At 43.5% G+C, this 14,114-nt stretch overlaps 1 protein-coding gene across 2 annotated transcripts in view; it reads right to left on the bottom strand.

Moving 5' to 3' along the window:
• Positions 1-2,159: 2,159 nt before the first annotated feature.
• Positions 2,160-14,114, bottom strand: part of LOC135558766 (pre-B-cell leukemia transcription factor 1-like) — a 73,078-nt gene continuing 61,123 nt past the window's right edge. The window contains exons 3-9 of one of the 2 annotated variants that reach the window (XM_064992869.1): positions 10,165-10,412; positions 8,989-9,179; positions 8,493-8,628; positions 7,977-8,136; positions 6,827-6,939; positions 5,664-5,753; positions 2,160-3,609 (exon numbers count right to left, since the gene is read on the bottom strand). In XM_064992869.1, the coding sequence (XP_064848941.1) occupies positions 3,520-3,609; positions 5,664-5,753; positions 6,827-6,939; positions 7,977-8,136; positions 8,493-8,628; positions 8,989-9,179; positions 10,165-10,412 (1,028 nt within the window). In that variant the 3' untranslated portion in view covers positions 2,160-3,519. The remainder of the gene's footprint in view (positions 3,610-5,663; positions 5,754-6,826; positions 6,940-7,976; positions 8,137-8,492; positions 8,629-8,988; positions 9,180-10,164; positions 10,413-14,114) is intronic. The other variant, XM_064992870.1, reaches the window with a different exon arrangement.

Raw genomic sequence — 14,114 nt, 5'->3', positions numbered from 1 at the left:
AGCTCTTGAAAGACACTGAAATTGAACGTCCTTCATGTGTAGCGTAACAAAACACTCCAGGGCTTTAACATTTCCATAACCTAAGGGTTATGCTCACATGCATATAAACTGTTAGAGCCAAAACCCTTCACAATGCCCTCGTTGTCAGATGTGACTCCTAAGGTCATATAACAAAGCATGCTGCAGGCCTTCACATCAACTAGTAATGAAAATGCCTGAATGATGATGAGATACATGTTTGACTATAAATAAGCGATAGAATGTTAAAAATAGAATACAAATATTTTTCTGATATCCGTAATCCTGGCATGTTATTTCATAACTTTGACAAGACCAAGTGAACCAGAATGCTATCTGAAACATATATGTAAATGTGTGACAAATGATTCAAAAACACAGCAGTATTTTATTAAAGAACAAATTACATGCATTATATATATATATATATATATATATATATATATATATATCTGAACCTCTCCTTTCAGCTATCAAAACAAAAAAGCTATTTTATATGGAGTGTGTTATCATCTTGCATTTATTGGCAAACAAGCATACGTATTTCTAAATCTGGATCTGGAGCGAATGGGTTGTAGAGCTCAGGGTCCCTGTTGAGTATCAAGTAGTTGAGATTCACTTGTAGTTAATAGGGGAGTTACAGATAGATTTATTGAGAGTTATTCCAAAATGAATAAATGATGAATACTTCTACTTTGGCACAACAAATCAATTAATTAGAGGGGACATGGCAAGTGAGCTTTTTTGAACTTGTTAGTACATTGTTTGGGAAGCTGAATTTACAATTGGTACATTAAAATCCATATCACATTTTTAAAAAACTATAACATTTTGCAAAACTGGCAAATATCAGTATATTATTCTTGTTTTCTCGCTCAAATATTCAATAATAAAATGCCATTGTTTTGTCTTGATGTATTATATAGTAGTATAATAAGTTTAATGTTGAAACTGTAGAAATGATGGTTCAACAAAGAAAGTCAAGTACAATGTGGCAATGTTCACAGAATCACATCATGAGAGAGCTAATTGACAAGAAAATGGGAACCATGAAATACAATAGCACACTATAAAAAGTAAATAACAAAATACTAAAGAATAACTATAGTCCACACAACATCAGGACAAGTATATCAAATGTCCAAATATCTTTGTTTGTATGAAGGAATTTTCACATCACTAGTTTTGCTATGGACATTACAGACCTTTTGGCACAACATTCAAAACGCTCATGAATTCTGAGGACTGATAGAAGTCAATTTAAGAAGTGAACAGCAAGGACACAGGTGACATTCTTGATATGGTGAAAGAAAGAATGCTGTCATATACTGTAACATTATGTAATACAAATTCAAATGGCAAAAAAAAGAAGAGAAACAGAAATCAACTCTGGGTTTAAAGAACAATATAGTTCCATTGCAGGAGAGTGCCTTGGAACAGTGGCTGAACAATGAACACTGAATCACAGGAAAACAATGTATCTTCTGAGCTATGTCTTGGGGTAAAAAGCATCTCATGATCTGCGCATCACGGCTACTGTAAGTTCAGTCCTGGTGTTACCTGCATCAGGTGTAACTGAATCATATTAACGTAACAACTTCCCTGTTTAACTACATTCTGATTCCATGTACTCAAAAACAAACTGTTACTACACAGATCCTTGACAGAGATTTTCTCCAGAAAGGGTTTCTTCTACAATGGCTTTTCAATCAGGCAGCATTGTTCAGTTGGTTATCGATTTAATTTCCCCCCCAGTTAGGATTGCTGCACCAGAATTGGGACAGTTGGCAAAAGGTAAAGTGAGACATCTAATATATAAGTATATGAGTGAATGTAGCTAGATGGGTTACGACCTCGAAAAAAAACAATAGATCAACAAATATAAGAGTTTTGGTTAACAGTAACATTTGGCGACTAAAAAAAAACAAGTGAGACAGTGAATGAGGAAATGACATTAGACAAGGACAAAATGACTTGATGTTTTCGCCACTTTGCTCATTATGTCTGCTCTTATTGGCCCCCATAGGCTCCAAAACAATCAGACACAGGAAGTGATTCCAAATGACTTTTAGATTGAGACGATGTGTTCTTTTGTTTAGTTTATTCTCACTGGAATGAATGATGTGATTCAAACTCGTCTGGGTTGTTGATGACAGGTGTTTATTTCCTTTTTTCTCCTTTTACACATGACATAACTGTAACTTCACACGTTTACCTCTGATGAGACACTGATACTCAATGAGGTGGTTGTTAAAAAGGAAGGCTTTCCTCAGGCCCTCAGACAATCAACAGCACATACTCTGTAGCTTTTTCCCAATATCCACACTAGCATACTTAGAATGAAGCATGTATTGGGCATGCATTCTAAGTGGTGCGTAGCCTGGCTGACACGCGACCCACGTGCTGTGACGTGGAGAGCCTGGTGTTAGCAAGACTAAGTGGCACGCTAGTATGGATATCAGAACAGAGCCCTATGAGTGCTTGTGGGCCCACAGATCTCCTGCGTTCTTATCAAAGGGGTCATGGGGCAGAAGTTTATAAATCAGGAAGACACACATCTACAATGTATATTCAATTGTCTACTCAATTTCCATTAAATCCTTTAGATTCACCAATGAGCATTCTCATACCAGCATGTTTTCCTTTTCTAATGCCTTCCACCCAGATTGAAGACCTGCTAGTCAGGGTGAAGGGTCCTCAGAGTTCACTAGGCTGACCTGCTTTCCCTAAAAGTCCTCTACGGAGAAACTAATACAAAAACATTTAGTAAATCAAGTTCTAAGTCTTCTTGGTTATTTCCCTGTGGGAGAGGGTAAAGCGAACACAGTTCATCAAGCACACACTGTAAACAGGGGAGCAACATTAAAAGCCTATATGGCGTACCATCGAATAGGCGACCCACTGGGCACAGATGTTAATTCAACGTCGGTTCCACATTGGTTCAATGTAATTTCCTTGAAATGACGTGGAAACAACGTTGATTCAACCAGCATGTGCCCAGTGAGGAGGGACCGCAAAACAAAGAATGGCGAAGTGCTTCTTCCTTACAATGACAAAGTTCATGTTTTAGAAAACAAATCATGTTCTTTCATATTTGTTTACTTTTTAGTCGCTGAGAGGTAGAATTAAGCATTTGAATTGAAGTATACAGGTTTGGTTGTCTAAATTAATTGTATCACTTAATATCATCAATATGAGTAAACCCGTCACAGGTAAGTAAGCAATCCAGCCCTCTGAATATCCTGTGAAATCTGTACAAACATTTGTATTAAGAATTTTTGTATCATTTTGATTTTTGCTTTGAAATTCCTATTACTGTATGTATGCATCTCAAATGTCCCGTAGTACTGTAGCTGAGGAAAGGTTGCTATAGTTATGGATTTCACAGCACCCCTGAAATCTACAGGACACTGTGTAGTATGCCGCTATGTTTAGGACTGTGATTGGCTCTGCCAGTTCATCGTTGGGTTGTGGTGATGGTGTGTGTGGAGGGTCAAATAATCAGTTGGAGGTATCCGAGTGAACACTTCCAGGTCCTATGGGCGAGGTCACTGACGAGGGGGTCGGAGCATCCTGCCATCCACCATTTGTCTGTGGAGCAAAAATAAATCAATCACATTTCTAGAGATAAAATTGTGAGACAATTTGTTGTATGCCTCAGGACACATTTCCTCATAGATACAGGAATAATTTCACATACTGTGTATTATTTTAGCTATAACTGTAGCTAATATGAAACTCTTGAACTGACAAACACCCTTTTGCACTCTGAGGGATTATGCATCTTCCAAATATATTACAAGTACAATTACTCTATCAAGGCACTACAATATAAGACTCCATCTCCCATCTGTCTCAAAATGGCCTCATGTACAGACAATAAAGAGACATGTTATTGAAAACATATAGACAGCTCTTGCACACAACCTCCAAGAGGGTTGATGGGAGAATCAATTATATCAAATTATCACATCCGCTACTGGGATGAAAATATAATGGGTTTGTAAAATAGGAGGCAATTTCAATTCCCAGAAGATAGGTAGGCTAAAGAGCATTTGGGACATTAACGGCAATTTCCATGCCATCGGTGAAAGCTGTTGGAGATGGGCTTTGGCACCCTCTTATTTTCAAAACCTGTTATTTCACATAGAGCCTTTCGTCTTTCATCACATTTGAACCGAGGGGAGAGAAAAGAAAACGTTTAAAATCTCCAGCTTTGGTGACACCCTCCGCCTATTTCACAGCCGTAATTACTGTTCAATGATAGAGGAGAGGTCTGCCATGTGAACGCTGCTTCCTGCCTCAGCTCAGTCATTAGAAACCTCAGAATGAGTGGAAATTGTTTAGCTGCACAATGAAAAAGATCCATCCAGGATCGAAAGCTTCTACAGAAAAAATAATAACATGATTTCTACAATTTAAAAGAAGAAGTGTTTTAGAATGACATAATCTTTTCAGTGTTTGGATTTGGCATAGGCCTATTTCTTAGGCCTATTTATTCACTGCAAGTTGATGTTCGAATACTTTAAAAAATAATTGCAAACAGATTCGGCTCAGATTTTGAGGTATGGGGCAGAAGGTCCCAATATCTGTACAGACAGATGTGTGTTTAAGACTGATGAGCTGCAAATGTGAATGCCCGTACTGTTTGGCCAAAGGCTGCCTCCCAGAAACCACCTTCTATGCATCCATTGACTAACATACCGTTTTTTCATCAGCCCTCATTTAGCTTAGTTCTAACATAGTTTACTGAGGAAGCTAATGGAGGGTTGAATGGAGAACATCTTCCTTCCACCACTACATCATTTTTTGGCATCTTGTCTAGGATATTACAGGGCTCGCTGCTGTCGGCGTCATTGTGGTTGTTGGACGAATGATGCGACCAATGTGCTCAGACTGCTGGCCCAGACCCCGTCTAAGCCTGCTGTGACTGTCTTATTGATTCCCTTCTCTACAACACAGCCTGTCACTGTAGATCTTAACACTACACCCACCCCCTCCAGTGTTCCCAGCCCTGCCCTGCCCTGACACAATACCCCTTTCAGAACGTGCTGTTCTTAACATCAGCTTGTCGAGTTATTTTAGGGTGGTAAATAAATTGGACTGGAGCTTGTACTCCAGGGCAATTTTTTATTTTTTTATTTGGACCCCAAATGAGGTCTGTGCTTCTTTTCATTTGGTGCCATGTGAGCTGAGTGTTGGACAGGCAGGGGGACACCTGTGGCCTTGCTCCTGTCGGCTGCAGGTGCCTCGCTAACACTAATGTCACCAGACAGACAAGCTCTAAGCGTGTCCGTACGTCCAGCCGACCGGCTTCTCGCTCTGTCTGACTCCTGCCTTGTTGCCTGGCGCCCGGGGCATGACCGGCACAGGGGCCGTTGCCTGGACAACAGCCCAGCCACCAACAGGCCACTGCTAACTAAGTGGCATCCCACACCCGTTGGCTTTGAAATAATTGGGCAAAGGGACAAACTGAAACCTAATAAAGGTATTGCACCGGAAACAAAAGAAGAATAGCTACAGAAGTATAGTATAGAAATAGTTAGCTTCTTTTGCTTTCAAAGAGACCAAAGTAAGAATAGAAAGGCAGCATTGTGTTGAAATGACAGACGGTTGTTGTTGTTTTTTGGTGGTAGTGTTCTTACGTTGATGCCCTGTGGACTGTACATCTGGCTGGCGGCGATGCTGTCACTGTAGCCTCCTGTCTGGCTGATAACATGGCGAAGAGTATCCACCTGGAACACACACACACACACACACACAGAGAGACAGAAATGTGTGGGTCAGACAGACAAAAGCTAGACATGACAAAGACCTTCATGCATAAGGTCAGAGAGCAAAAGGGTATCCTGGGAAAGGTTACAGCATCGGTTTAGAATGATCGGGTTCAACACAAAAGATATCACAAATGAACAAAGACAAATGACCACAAACACCATCACGAGGGAACTTCTATGAATATCTGGTTAAAATTCAAAGAGGAACAAAACGGCAACAAATTGACTATTTCCAATTGCTTCTACGACTCAAAATTCATCTTCACTCCTCAGCGTCTGGGAAGACATTTTGAAGTGCGCAGCCAAATTACCTTTTGACAAGGACATTGTTTTTCAATGAAGTATCAACCCAGGAGACCTCTTATCCACCTTAGGGGGTTAATCCTATGCATATTTATGAAACACCTGAGCATTTGGAGAGTTGATTTAAAAAGAAAGGAGGGACGGATGGAGAGATAGGGCTGGGGGGCTAGAGGGGGTTGAATCAAATGAGAATGTCACCACGGGTGGTAATCCTCCCACCCAACCTATTGTGAGGGAGACTCCCTCCCAATCCCAACACTCAGAAACTCTGTGCTGGCCATAGTTGTCCAACAGGGCAAGGTCAGAGAACTGTTGTGCACCAGTGGCTACGACAACTGTTGTCAGGAGTGTTGACGAGTCTTGTATTGTTTCCAAAACTGTCTGCAGTCGTCTATTCATTCATGAGCCTGACAATGGCCGCCATATTAATGCTATGGCTGAAGGCCACGTATAACCTCTGTCTCACGGACTAGGTCAAGTGACTCTGCTCTGGGCTTTTGATGATTTCAATGGAACATTTCTAGGCCGGACAGTGCCTGAACCACTGAGCAGGGAAATTCAGTCTTATAATATAAGACCTTATATGGCTGTCCGCCGTGTTTGGTTGACTTTGCCTCCAACGGGCCACAAATTGGCCACTGTATGACTGCTAGCTGGGTTCCTATCTACATGACAACTAGTGTACCAATAATTCATGGGTTACGTACTAGTTTCTGCGAGGATCCTACCTGGGACTGAACGTTGGCCCCTACCCCAGCCCCCTGGTATGAGTCCCCATTCAGAGCCTGCACACTCATGAACAAGTCTCCGGAGTTTGACATGTTAAAAGAGCCAGCAGAACCTGGAAGGACAGACAGTGAAAGAGAGAACGAGAGAGAAGTGGGGAAGGACGGTGGAAAGAGAAGAGAGGAAAGAGGAGTTAACACGATCATGCAACCCGAAAAAGTGCAGTCAGGTGGGTTAGTGGGAGAGGGTTGAAAGGAACGACATCAGTGACCAATCAGTGACCAATCACCATCTACACTGACTATATGTACCTATGGAAATGTACTGGCAAGGGATGTTCAAAGCATAATATACTGTACTAATACAACTATACCAACTACTACTTCTGTGGTAATTATGATGATAATCATATTATCAAGGATATTGAGGTTAGGGGTTAAAACCGGGGTGAAACAAATGCAGAATAGATGGATTGTCTTGCAGTTTAAGTTCCTTGCTACCGGACCGGTTGGCTCATTAAGGAAGTGCTAATCGATCAGCAGGAAGAACTGAAAGAATCCTATTTGTCCTTTAATGGAGCCAAACTCCCCAGATTTTAAAGGAGAACGCAGCCTAACTTGATTTCAAGGCAGAAAAAACACAAGACTAGACCATAGCCCAACACAGCTGAAGAGTCAACATGATGACAAAGGACTTGGCTGGGACGCCACAGGATAGTTATTTCTCTAACCAAGACTCCTCCAAGAGTTCAATATGTCTACTGTGTTCACCCGACAAACCCCAGAGAGAGAGGAACCAGGCCACAGGTTATTGGGCCAGTTTAGGAAGGAGGGGGGGGGGGTGCAGACAGTATTTTGTTATTCAAAAGGAACAGAGCCGAGACTGGATTCTTGAGTTGGGGCCCAGGGTTGGGTAAAGCCAGGTTTTCCAATCAGTGCTCTACACCTCTCTACTCAACTGTGTCATATTTCTGAATTGAATTGTCCATACTACTGTAGTGTGGATACCTTTCAATGTAGCTTATATAATGCTTCAGCACTCTATATGATCTAGCATTGTTCAGTTGGGTATACTATGCAGCCAAACAAATATTAACAGCACTGACTTGGTACCATACTGGTCAAATCCGTTATGGCTGGTATTGATACTGACCTGCAGAGTTGGGGGTGGAGGGGGAGTTGGCCTGGCTGCCATGGGCTGATACATTGGTTGCACTGACAGCTGTCTTCGCGGCGTACATGTTGGCTTCCTCTTGGAACTTGCCAATGTTTTTCTTGTATCGGATCCTCTTGTTTCCAAACCAGTTCGATACCTGTAACATAAAGTACATATTATCATTGTGCTTTACATGACAAGAAATTAAACTAAAGTTTATTACAACGATTGTTTGAGCAAGGTATTATGTAGAAAACACATGTTTCAAGAAACCAGATTGTCAAGAAACCAGATTGTCAAGAAACCAGATTCCCATTGAGAGTGACACGAGCTCTGGTCAAAAGCAGTGCATTATGTAGGGAATAGGGTGCCATTTTGGATGCAGCATCTTCTAGCGGACTTCCTGTAACATAGCAGTGTGAATGCAATTGTCGAACAAAATGGCCATGCTAGCTAGATAGCTCATTGGTTTATGTGGGTCAAGAAAGAAGACTATGTGGCTGCATAGTGTACCTGTGACACTGTGATGGAGCATTTCTTGCCCAGCTCTTCCTTGGCCTCCTCACTGGGGTAGGGGTTGGACAGGTGGGAGTAGAAATATTCATTTAGGATCTCTGTTGCCTGCTTGTTGAAGTTCCTTCTCTTTCGTCTGCAGAGAGAGAGAGAGAGGGAAATATATTAAATATCACAATTACAGGTCATTTCCTTCATTACAGTATATTAGAGAGAGATAGCTGGACTTACGTGATCTCTATCATCGCACTCTACAAAAATCTGTTGTCTTTGGTGTAGAGCGACCCAGGATACACTCTGTTTTTTATTGATTTTTATCAGCAGACACACGCAGAGAGAGACACACACAGACATGTCGTCACACACACACACACACACACACACACACACACACACACACACACACACACACACACACACACACACACACACACACACACACACACACACACACACACACACACACACACACACACACACACAGTCCCACACAGACCTGGCGTCGAGGAAGCGTGAGCGTAGGATCATGACGGCCTCGCAGGTGCTCTGTTTGAGCTGCATCTGGATGGAGCTGAACTTGCGGTGGATGATCCCCACCATGCGTTCTATCTCTTTGGGTGAGATGGGCCGTGTGCGACTCTGCTCCCTCAGCAGGTTCATCACATGGGTGGTGAACTCGTTACAAGCCTAAAGACAGACACACTCATATGAGGCAGATGGCAATCGCACGCACTTGGATACCGGAGAGAAGTAAGACACTGCTGGCATTGTTAGTATTACCAGTATCATAAGTAGTAGTAGTAATACTATCGATGTACAGTAATGTGGCAGTAATGCATTGCAGTGCTGTGGCAGAAACAATAGCAGTGGATGTAGTAGACAAGCAGTGAGAATGTCTTTTTTTTCTATTGAGGAGACTTTTCTTCAATCGGGAGGAAGAAAGTGACAAGTGAAGACGTCTAAAATGACAGGAGGCTTTTCATTCCTGTTCAAGTTCAGCAGGTTTGAACTGTCTTCCTGTCTCTCTCTCTCGCTCCACTTCCCTCTCTGTCTTTTCACTCAGTGTCTCTCTCATTCTCTTTCTCTGTCAGAACCAGTCACTGGGAAGTGTCTGCTGCGTTTGGGGACAGGGGAGTCTGTTGATTGTCAGCACCAGGGTCGTGTCAGTTGAAACGAGACTCAGTTCATAGCAAACAGCCGTTCCGCTCGTACACTCAGTTGCAGTAGTACACATAGCGGTGACATGAGTATTCTCAGGTGCAAATGTAACACTGTGACAGGAAGTGATGACGGGCCTGCTTTGAGATGATGACAGGCGGTAATATATTTGACATCAATGGGAAGGACGGGATGCTCTCTTGGCATAGGACTTGTGTGTGACTGATAAAATGATTGCCAGCTGAAAAGGGATTTCTGAAAGCGTGGTTGTGTGCACTGACTTGTGTGCAGTCTGAGTGTAGTGAGATTGCAGTGGGGTCGTCTATTGGAAGGGAGAGAGGACAGTTACAAGGGTCCTCAATATGTAGTGAGATGGCAGAAATCAGAGTAGGGGGGAGCTTAGGCCGAAAGGGGTTACCTATAGGAAGTGAGAGGGGTTGTGAGGGTCTTCTTAGAGCAGAGAGGGCTTATGGGAAAGGAAAGAGCGTTTACGAGGGGCGTGGTCTGTCCTCACCTGTTCATACTTCTCCAGCTCTGTGTGGTAGATCCCGCGGATCTGAGTCAGCTTGGCCCGGTAGTCTGAGTGTTCTGTTGAGTTGTCCTGGCCCACCCCTCCTCCCGCTGCTGCCGCCGCTGCTGCTGCTGCCGCAGACCCGCCCCCTTTCTCTGGTCCGGACACGCCCTCCGCCAGCAGCATGTTGTCCAATCGCATGAGCTGGGCATCTGGAGCATCGTCCTCCTGGGTGCCACGGATACTGAGCACTGTAGAGACAATAGTTAGTAAGAAACTTCTCTAGTGATGTAAAAACGAACACAACACTGATGCATTGCAAAGTCTGATGATCAGCACTGCAAAGAAAAGAGGCCCAGTTAATAAGAATGAACAGTGTTTGGGTGAGAAGTGGAGTGAGTGTACCAGTCACCAACGGTGAGAATGCAGTCTACTACTCTATTTTCTTCTTACTATAGTCTTCAACCTGTTCTGTGTAAAATAAGACCATATCTTTAATAGCCCATGACTGTGCCATAAAAACCTGGATGTTAGTGAGCCTGGCAGCACCCAAGATAGTAAAACTATCATCTCATTGATTTTGAATATCATTTCATGTAAATAATTAACACAGACTTCCATGAGAGTTCATTTTCCTTTGCACTCCAGGAGAGCAGATTACCATATTTACTCAGTGGCTAAAACAAAAACATTGTGTCATAAAAAGATTAGAATCTTCCTGGTCAGCAAACTAATAATATCATCATTCATAACCTAACGGGTTAAAATGGTGTAATAAATGAAATGTCTAATATCAATATAGATCATCTCAGTGATAAGGGACAAAAACAATGTATCAACACCAGATTAAGAGATAAAGATAAGTTGCTGCCTTAGTCTTATTTATGCATCACAGTCACATCGTGATAATTGTTTTTTAACTTAAAGATGCACTATGCAGAAATCGCTCCGCCATTTTCTGGTGGCTAAAATTCTAAAATAGTTTGCCTAATTTCAGTTTAGTGTAGAGAATCAATGTACCATCTAAACCGCCGCAAAATATATTTTCCATAAACCAAAATATTGTATTTTCAGCTGTTTGAAGCTGGTGTACAAAACCAAAAGTAAAAATAGAAATAGGGCACATAGAACAGATCTACAGCTTCTTAGACCTGCTTTCAACGAGAATGACAGATCTATATATCACATTTCTATGTGCATTTGGTTGAGTTGCCCAAAAAGTTACATATTGCAGCTTTAATAAATAAATACTAAGCTAGATTTTGAGTAACGCTAGAAAACAGCAAAATTCAAGGACTCGCTATGGCTGAAGAAACGGTGCTAACAAGGTAGTTGTCAGACATATTTAGGCGACTGGCCCTTCTGGCTACTGGCCCACTGCTGTCCGTGTTCACACAGTTTGGGGTGTCCAGTCACAGTGATGTGTGTAGTGGCCCTAGTTTGAACCTTGGCCTCACCCCTCACACCCCCACAGACACTGAGCTCTCTGCTACCCCCCCCTCCAGCCAGTACCACAGAGTGCAGAAGGATGTTTCATGGCACATACCCCCCAATGCACACAGATACACATTTATATACCCACCCCCACACCTACAAAAATGTTAACTTGTGACTGTTTACTTCATGTGACTGTGCTTCACTACGGTTCTGGACAAACAGGGCTGTTTCACTATGGTACTGGACCAACAGGGCTGTGTTTCACTATGGTACTGGACCAACAGGGCTGTTTCACTATGATACTGGACCAACAGGCCTGTGTTTCACTATGGTACTGGACCAACAGGGCTGTTTCCCTATGGTACTGGACCAACAGGCCTGTGTTTCACTATGGTCCTGGACCAACAGGGCTGTGTTTCACTATGGTACTGGACCAACAGGCCTGTGTTTCACTATGGTCCTGGACCAACAGGGCTGTGTTTCACTATGGTACTGGACCAACAGGGCTGTGTTTCACTGCAGTACTGGACACACAGGGCTGTGTTTCACTATGGTACTGGACCAGGCTGTGTTTCACTATGGTACTGGACCAACAGGGCTGTTTCACTATGGTATTGGACCAACAGGGCTGTTTCACTATGGTACTGCACCAGGCTGTGTTTCATTATGGTACTGGACCAACAGGGCTGTGATTCACTATGATACTGGACCAACAGGGCTATTTCACTATGGTAATGGACCAGGGCTGTTTCACTATGGTACTGGACCAACAGGGCTGTGTTTCCCTATGGTACTGGACCAACAGGGCTGTGTATACCTATGGTACTGGACCAGGGCTGTTTCACTATGGTACTGGACCAACAGTGCTGTGTTTCACTATGATACTGGACCAGGGTTGTTTCACTATGGTACTGGACCAGGGCTGTGTTTCACTATGGTACTGGACCAGGGCTGTGTTTCACTATGGTACTGGACCAGGCTGTGTTTCACTATGGTACTGGACCAACAGGGCTGTGTTTAACTATGGTACTAGACCAGGGATATGTTTCACTATGGTCCTGGACCAACAGGGCTGTGTTTCACTATGGTATTGAACCAACGGGGCTGTTTCACTATGGTACTGGACCAGGGCTGTGTTTCACTATGGTACTGGACCAGGCTGTGTTTCACTATGGTACTGGACCAGGGCTGTGTTTCACTATGGTACTGGACCAGGGCTGTGTTTCACCATGGTCCTGGCCCAGGCTGTGTTTCACTATGGTACTGGACCAACAGGGCTGTGTTTCACTATGGTATTGAACCAGCAGGGCTGTTTCACTATGGTACTGGACCAGGGCTGTGTTTCACTATGGTATTGGACCAACAGGTCTGTTTCACTATGGTACTGGACCAGGGCTGTGTTTCATTATGGTACTGGACCAACAGGGCTGATTCACTATGGTACTGGACAGACAGCGCTGTGTTTCACTACGGTACTTGACCAGGGCTGTGTTTCACTATGGTACTGGACCAACAGGGCTGTTTCACTATGGTCCTGGACCAACAGGGCTGTTTCACTATGGTACTGGACCAACAGGGCTGTGTTTCACTATGGTACTGGACCAACAGGGCTGTGTTTCACTATGGTACTGGACCAGGCTGTGTTTCACTATGGTACTGGACCAGGCTGTGTTTCACTATGGTACTGGACCAGGGCTGTGTGTTGTGGACCACCCTGCTCTCCCTCTGTCTGCCACTAGAAGGCTCCCTAAGTAAAGGAGCAGAGCTTTCTGTCTCCTCACAGAGGTGGTGAAAACAACCAGGTGTAGCCTGTTCATTTCATCCACCATCTTTACCAACAAAGACAGGCAGCATACACTACACTATCAGGACAGAGCGTCCTGCTTCGATTCATCGGTATACTAACAAACTAAAAGGCTAAATCATTCCCTGTAAACATGCAGTATTTACAATTGCTAAGAGTGACAATTTGACAGAATCTCGGTAAATGACAGTGGCTTGCTGAGAGAGAAATGTGCTGGAGTAGACTGTCTGTCTGGCACAGGTTTCAGTATGTTGCTATGCTCTGGTCTGTGGCTTTGTCCATGGGATGAGCTGCCTGCCTGCTGACTTCTCCAGTGAGAGAGACGTCAAGATGGATTCCTAGGCCGTCACGGAGAACCGGTCTCTCCCATGAACCCTCTCCCCTCCTCCTCTCCTCTCCCACCCCTCCCCCTCCCTCACCCCAATCAGCTCCACCATCCGAGCATGCAGACTCAGGAGGCAAATGTCAATGGCTATCAGACGACTGGAAAGGTCAGGGGTTCAGAAAGGAGAGTGTGTGTGTGTGTGTGTGTGTGTGTGTGTGTGTGTGTGTGTGTGTGTGTGTGTGTGTGTGTGTGTGTGTGTGTGTGTGTGTGTGTGTTGCGGGCGTTGACTTCTGTCAATATTTCTCCTGCCTGCATTCCTTCAAAACTTAAAAAGCCCTAAAGCTACACATCATTTCCACCTCAGTCAGTCAACTCCTAACTCATCTC

The sequence above is a fragment of the Oncorhynchus masou genome, chromosome 17, assembly GCF_036934945.1.
Source record: "Oncorhynchus masou masou isolate Uvic2021 chromosome 17, UVic_Omas_1.1, whole genome shotgun sequence".
In the NCBI taxonomy this organism is placed as follows: Eukaryota; Metazoa; Chordata; class Actinopteri; order Salmoniformes; family Salmonidae; genus Oncorhynchus; species Oncorhynchus masou.
Note: the sequence above shows the minus strand (reverse complement) of the source record. Positions and strands in the feature narration are given on the sequence as shown.